We start from the raw sequence: 8086 nt of genomic DNA, 5'->3' as shown, positions 1-8086 counted from the left end.
CACACACACACACACACACACACACACACACACACACACACACACACACACACAAGAAAACACAGTACAGTACTGTGTTAAATGTAAACTACAAAAAAAAATGGGAAAACATTTTTCTTTTGCATAGTAAAGTTTCAAAGCTGTATTAAGTCAACAGTCTGTGTCTTTGTAACTCTGAGTTTCTACTGTATAAAAGGTGTTTGAAGAGCCATTTCAATGATGCAAGAATTCCCCTAAAGACTAACAAACAAACTGTCCTCTCTTGTAAAATTTTCCACAATAGCTGGTGTAATAAACGTTCAGTTACAATGTTAATAACATTCTTATTTACAGTAAGCCTAAATAGGTTATTTATTTATACCAATTCCTTGTAATTGAGTAGAACAGTTTAGATAAAAGCAGTTTTATTTTTCTTTGTCCAGTTAATTTGATATCCAGATTCCTTTCCATAATTATTATTTCTAGTGTGGCTGATATGGTCATATCCAGTTCTTTCTTTCTTTCTTTCTTTCTTTCATTCAATATTGGCTCATTTTCTGAGTGCCAAATCTGTGTCACCAAAATAAATATCAGAGAGGACAGGGACCTTTTTGTGCTCTTCATGTGGGGAAAAACGTTGAGGAATAGTGGTCATACATTTGGCAGCTCAAATGAATAAAAATATTAAACACAGTTTTATTAAAATGTTGCCTCCAGTGCCATCCTGTTAAACTTCTCCTTTCCTACAGAAAAGGAGAGTCTTTCCAGCTTTTTTATAAAACAGGAACTCAACATTATTTAATGGAATTTACTCAGCATATCAGGAGATCCGTGAAGAGAAGGATAAATTTTAAGGAACAAGATTGTACTCATTGGAATTATTATTATTAGTCATGTTTATTGCAGTATTTCCTAAGGGCCAACCAAAATAGGGCCCCATTGTGCTAGGCGCTGTACAAATACTGAGTAGTAGATGCTCCCTACCCCGAAGAGCTTACAATGTAAATAGAGAAGATAGACACTGGATGAGGGAAGAGGTTTAACATACAAACAGCGGGAACAATGTGATGGCAAAAAAAATCATGTTAGTTTATTAGTTCCATGGGTACTAACGGTTTTGTTTGTTTAGTTTTTTAGGGTGGGTTTACTTAGAAGGGGATCAGCTAAATGGAAAGCAAAGGGAAGGGGAGGGGGCAGAGCAGGGGAGAAGAGGGGTAGGTATGGAGTGAAGCTGAGGGGGAAGACTGTGAAGGAGAGATCTGGAGCAAACAGCACAAGGCAGAGAAAGTAGTCAAAACTGTAGAAAGTTCTCGGAATGGCCAAATGCCCAAAGGTCCCTGCTTTGGCTGCTTCCGTCCCTACTAGCTGGAGTCTCTGGCTGGCTCCACTCTGCAGTTTTCTCCCAAGGTCACATGGGGAGTTGGGAGACAGAAGGGGAGGTACTACCTGATCCTAGTGCCCCCTTAGTAAGGGTGTCTCCCCTACATAGTTCTGGGTCCTGCCGAGCACTGGAGAGAGGGATGTCTTTGGCTGGTCCCCATTTGACACCCATCCTGTCCCAATGCAGCAGTGTCTGCTTTGGCTGCTTCTGCCCTGCCCCTGCTTGCTGGAGTCAGTGGCTGCCTGACTGCACTCTGCAGTTTTTTCCCAAGTAGTCTAGCATAGGAACAGTTACATTCAGGCCTGGTCTACACTAACCCCCCCAATTCGAACTAAGGTACGCAACTTCAGCTACGTGAATAACGTAGCTGAAGTCGAAGTACCTTAGTTCGAACTTACCGCGGTCCAGACGCGGCAGGCAGGCTCCCCCGTCGACTCCGCGTACTCCTCGCGCCGAGCAGGATTACCGAAGTCGACGACGAGCACTTCTGGGTTCGATTTATCGCGTGCAGACAAGACGCAATAAATCGAACCCAGAAGTTCGATTGCCTGCCGCCGAACCAGCGCGTAAGTATAGACAAGCCCTTAGAAATATCTGTATTAAACTTGTGTTGCTTTTTCTGTCTTTTTCCAGGAGTTATTTGTTGTATATACAAAAGCTTTAGAAATTTGTTATTGTACAGTATTACTGTATATGTACAAATTGTGATGTAGAAAATATTTTGAAAAGTGTCTCATAATAATAATAATAATAATAATAATTTCAAAATGCCCTAATTGTACTCCTTGCAAGATCTGGACCTAAGTGTTCTTAGCTATTGAAGCTGTGAATGCTGCCTGAATTTATGTAGCAAACATGTAATTCTAGGGCACCTCATTTGCCTTTCAGACATGATAAATAAAACACTAAACATGCTGCCTTAGTCCCAAAGGTCCCTCTGCAGTCTACAGAATTGTTGTGTGATGGCTGTCATTTTGGCCAACACATGGGGTTTGAAGTTAGGGACCTTCTGAGGTAAAAGCAGGAGCTGCTACAGTTTGAGTTAAAAGCACAAAGGTTCTGTGACTGGGACTGTAGCTACTCATATCCTCTGTGGATCAGCACAGAAGGGGACATGAAACACGCTTACCGGTGGGTTACAGCAGCACTGTAAGTGCAATCTTCAGTTAGTTTTTTCATTTAGAGACCATTCATTTAGCTTCCATGCAACACAATACCTTGCAGACTCAAGCTTTTCTTTTGGTAAATTATTTCTTTGCTGTTATTATATCCTGCCTATTTTCTTGCTTAAAATATCCATTTGCTTCCAAAAAGAAAATCTACTTGTTGACTACGACTTTAGCATGAAGACTCTGTTCTCACATCAGTTGTTTTTTCTGTCCATTCCTAAAGAGTTTTCCTATTCCTTATTGTAGGTGACCTTAATCCCAACCCATGATTCAGAAGTGATGAGGGAATGGTACCAAGAGACCCATGAGAAACAGCAGGACCTCAACATCATGGTTTTGGCAAGCAGCAGCACTGTTGTTATGCAAGATGAATCTTTCCCTGCATGCAAGATTGAACTGTAGAAACAAGGCCATACACCACAACATTAAACTTTATTTCCAGAAATTCTTCAGTTTGAAAATACCTTTTCTAAAAATTCAACCCATCTAATTCAACTGCTGAACTATATACCTGCCAAATGCTATACTGTGTCACGGTGATGCAAGTCACTAATATTTTTCAGTCTTTGCTGATTGCTAAGGGAAATAACGGTATTCCCAAAGTAGGGTTCAGATTACTGCAAAATTACAGATCCTGGTTCATCTCCGCTGAACATTTGGAAACCATGCACTAGCAAACCCAACTGACTTCTGCCAGGTAGAGGCATTTGCCCTCGAAAGAAACACAAAGAGAGAGAGAGAGAAATAGAGAGAGGGGTAGGAGGAGAAAGTATAAATAATTGGGTCTGCATTAGTCTCACGGCAATAGATGTATTGCTTACTGCAGTCTGCTTATGCTCTCACATGAAAAGAAAGTTTTAAATTTGTATCAGTCTGAGTTATAGGATAGGGGGCCTTAGTTTACAAAATTATGTGAACTAATAATAAAAGGAAACTGAATGTGGCTTTGAAGGGACATAAGATCTAAACACTCATTATCCATTAACTAATTTGAACTCTGCATACTAACATAACATAATTATCATAGACTAAATATGCAAGTAGTTTGAACCCCATTCAGAACTCTAAAACTTTTCTTTTAACATGCAAATATGTTGGTCTAAGGCATGCTCCCGGTGAATATCTATTTAGTCCACTCAGAATCGACAAACCTGCATGCTTAAACACCTAAGTCAACAGCCAATTTACTGAAGCAAAATACCAAAGCAGTTGGGGAGTATATACAGTAGACAAATTGCCTTAGAAAGTGACTTGAATGTACAAAGATACTTAATGCACTTATTTTTTAATGTGAGACAGCAAGTTTATAAAACATCTGTTTAGGATTATAGTTACACCAGTAAAGAAGTGTGAGTGTGCATGTGTGGTACTAGAAGCCTATCTGATTGGTCAAACAGCTTGGTACTATGAATTATGTATGTTGGCTGAACACTTCATTGATACACCTGGACAGCTCAACAAAACAAGACAAGCATTTTTGAAAGCTGCTTTTGTACTGCGGAAGCAAGATTGAAGTGGTGTCCACTATCAGAAATGCAAAACTTAGTGAAACACAGTATATTGAAAAAGGTTCTCAGCAAGTCTGTACAGTATTTTACCTTCCTTTGTCTTATGTTATTTTATTTGTTAATTTAAGAGTGAATATGGGAACAAATGTATAGAAGAATTTTTTTTAGCTCTGTGTGAACTTTTAATAGATGACTTTTTAACAAACGTTTTTGTTTACAGGAAAATGCAAAGAAAAAAAATTCAGGTGAAGGCAATTTTTTTTAATAGTTTTGTAAGAAATACATAATGTTGTTTGAGGTTCTGGTGAGAATGAAGTATGATATTGCAGTAACATATTTATTGAAAACATTTAACTGCCAAGAATTTTTGGGGAAAATCCCTAATGATTAAATTAATCTATTAGTGCTCACAAAAAATAGGAGCTGAAATGCCAGTTGACTGCTTTTTACAAAGTGGTAGTTAGACTCACAGTTCTCCCAAGATCTTTAAAAAGATTGAAAAAAGCAATGATTACCTTAAATAAGCCAAGCAGGTTTTGTTTTGTTTTGTTTTGTTGGGGTTTTTTTTTTGTTTTTTGGGGGGTGGGGGGAGAGGGGTGTTGGTTTTCTTTGTGTGTGTGTGTGTGTGTTTGTTTTTTCTGTAAAGTGTTCCCAGTGTCTACAGATCATTTCCAAAAGTACAGCATACAGATCAGTTCCACTATTAAAGAGAGTTTGGACTCCACTATAGAAAATATTGTTACATTTCAGTTTGCAGACTTGTGCATCAGAATTTAAATAAGGTAAAGAAAGGCCTCCTAAACGGAGATTTGTGCTGGTCTGTACAATTCACATTTATGGTAGGCTTTGAGTTCCACTAGATAGTTAACAATGACCTCATTTTATTTTCTTTACGTGTTATGTATTTTAAATGTTAACATTGTTAGTTTATTTTTGTTTGATAGATGTATGTTTGCACTGCTAATTTTTTTTTTTTTTTTTTAATACTACTTCAGAGCCCTTTAAATCTGGGCCCTTGTAGCCCATTTAATGCTGTGAATTACTGTTTGTCATATGTGGGTGGGGGTTGTTTTAATATTTTTGTTAGATATCATTAGCAATGCTATTTTATTTATTGGTCTACCTTTTAGATCCTTGAAAATAACTCAGAATGATTTTGATACAAAAGACAAAGGGAAATGTATTGTGAAAACAAGCGGAATTTGCTGAGCTCATAATCATTTACTTAACATTTATTTTGTCTTTGAAGGGAAAGGCAAAATATTTTATTAGTTAGCTGATTTGGCAGAATATTGTATTATTTCTACCACAATTCTTTCTGATTTGTCTACTCTCTCATGTAGGTAAGATTTCAAACTTTTTGGGTTCGGGGAGCAAATTCCAGACTCTCCCAAAACTGGAAGTAGTTTGTTTCTCCACTTTGATAGAAAATCTAATGAGCAATGATCTTGAGACTGATCTTATACCAATGTAAATCAGGAGTAGCTTCATTGAAATTGAGGGTAAATTAGTATAAATTAAATCAGAAACAAGCTTTAAATTTCTAACACCCCAAGTAAATTTGTAACAGCTCAAATAATTGTTTTACTTAAAAAAAAAAAAAAAGCCAGTTTCAGCCAATCTTAAATTGTACATTGATTTTTTGCTGCTACAGAATTTTTTTTTTAAAGTCAGCTGTTTTGAATCAGCTGACATTGTTCCTATAAGATATTGTAATATTGTTCCATCCACTCTTCTAAATGACAACCAAGGCTGAGAGTTATTAACTTCCCAATTAGCTCCTCTTGCCCTTAATGCCTTTCCTGCCTGTGTAACTAATCTAATTGTGCTAGTCATAGTCATACACAATTAGTTTAGTAACAGTCATCAAAATGTACCATGTACGTTAATGGTGAGCGCTGTTGATCAGCACAGATTTCTAGGAGCATGGTTTGATATTGATTACTCTAATTATAAAGGTTCAATATTTGAGTGTAAAGAACACTCTACTTAAATGATGTTGTTACCCATGACATCATTCCCAATCATGACCTGTATGGTAGTACTGCACTGCTGAATAAAATTCAATGAAGAATTAACATTGGAGATCACATCCATTTCCAAGCCTAAACAGATCCCCTTGCATGCCTTCTCAAAGTCTCATGCTGGGGCTGACTACATTGTCTCTTTCCTTTAATTCCATCTCCCATAGAGTTCACTCTGGTGAATGGATCCAATTGTGTATATGGGTTTTTTAAAATTGTCTCCAATAGCTTATATGGTTTAGGAGCCTTCCAGTACTCATTTGCTAAGATGTAATAGTTTTGTTAATGGAATTTTCCACCCTTCCCACTGCAAGAAATTCAGCTGTGAGGAACAATTACTGTGCATTTTTGAAATTTCTGTCATATGCCTCTTTATTCATCTGTCACCGGAGGTACTTGCTTAGTGATGACATTTTGAGAGAAATGGTAATTTTTTTGGTCTGGATTTATTAGAAAAGGAAAAACTATAATGTTTACACTTGAAAGAAACTGTAAGCTTTCATCTTTTCACTTAATAATTGAACAAAAACACAAAGCAACCTAATGACAAGCATTTCTTTGAATGCAATTATGTTATTCACCTGATTAAAAATGTTTGCTATTTAAACAAAAATCTGTTTGTTGTGACTTTACAAAAAAAATCAAATAACTAAATAAAAAGGCAGCATAAAAATATTGAAAAGGAAGAAAAAAAGGGAAAAAAAGCTTCTCTGCACTTAGCTAGCTAGGCGCTCCAGATGACAGGAGCTATCCATAAAATTCATTCAAGACTGGGCTGTAATCACAACAGTAGAAGAGCAATTATGAAGTACAATGTGCTTTCACATGTTTGCATGCAGCCATATATCTTCCAAACTATGGAAAGAAACAGTCTTGTTGCCAGCTGAGAAGCACCTCACACACTCCTCTCTCTTGTTCTGAATGGTGTTTGTGTCAGTCTGCAGCTGTGTATGGTAATATGTCTTATAATCCTGCATCACTTCTATTCTATCCAGTCATATCTAATGTAGAAAAATAGTTTCCAGTGAAAGTAATATGTAGTGCTTTTATGATATTTGTGTGCAATATCCCCTCTTCCATTGAGGATATTTGATGTAAAGGAAACAAACTCAGTTCCACAATAAAATACAAAAGTGATGAAGTGGTGTTGGTATGTTTCTTGTCTTTGTGTTGTGTGAATTTATGAATTTGCCAGGCTACCTGTTAGATTTTACAGCCAAAAATCTAACAAACGTGATTATAATTATTTCCATTTTACAGATGGGGAAATTGAGGCAGAGTGAAGTCACTTGCCCAAGATCACCCCGCAGGCCTGTGACGGAGATGAGAATAGACCCGAGGTCTCTTATGTCCCAGTCCAGTGCCCTATCTACTAGGCCATATTACATTATAAAGAACTATATATTAGAATCCAATATTTTATTGAGTCCAGGGACTGTTAGCTTACTAGTTTAACGCTGGGTTCTTTTCAGGTAAACTTTTAACTTAAACAGTATTTCTCAAATAGGACAGTTGCTTATTCTTAACCAAACAATTTAATTCATCCAGAACCACATTAATGTATAACCAATAGTTCACCACTCAAATACAGACACAACCAATTGTGTGTACTACATAATACAGTCTTGCAAGCAGTTGTAACAGACTACAATTGAGACTCAGCAGTTATATCAAGGAAATATGCAAATTACCAAGATTTCTTAATACATTTAGTAGTGATCATCAATTCTTTAATACTAGCACATTTATCACACTTTCATGGGTGCACTTGTCTTTAAGGCATATTGAAGAGTGGTTACTTCTCTGTGACTAAACTGGTCCAAAAGGGACAAGTTTAGAATATTAAAAGCAATTGCTTCAAGTTATTGTTTTCAAGCTCTCTTAGAATCTAAAATATGGTTACTTGAGGTCTCACTAGAGCGTGTAGACTCAGCAAAATAACCTACACTTATTTATGTTAAAGAATAGAAGGGGAAATACAATCTTGGGAATGAAATCTCACCACTTCTTCATGTTATCCTCTTA

General features: G+C 36.8%; 1 protein-coding gene across 1 annotated transcript in view; it reads left to right on the top strand.

Annotated features, from left to right (window-relative positions):
* Positions 1–4753, top strand: part of MAP1B (microtubule associated protein 1B) — a 110875-nt gene extending 106122 nt beyond the window's left edge. Inside the window, exon 7 of the mRNA XM_024219741.2 lies at positions 2776–4753. Within this exon, the coding sequence (XP_024075509.1) occupies positions 2776–2931 (156 nt within the window). The 3' untranslated portion in view covers positions 2932–4753. The remainder of the gene's footprint in view (positions 1–2775) is intronic.
* Positions 4754–8086: the final 3333 nt, after the last annotated feature.

Source organism: Terrapene carolina, unplaced genomic scaffold, assembly GCF_002925995.2.
Source record: "Terrapene carolina triunguis isolate 2854851 unplaced genomic scaffold, T_m_triunguis-2.0 Scaffold69, whole genome shotgun sequence".
In the NCBI taxonomy this organism is placed as follows: domain Eukaryota; kingdom Metazoa; phylum Chordata; order Testudines; family Emydidae; genus Terrapene; species Terrapene triunguis.
Note: the sequence above shows the minus strand (reverse complement) of the source record. Positions and strands in the feature narration are given on the sequence as shown.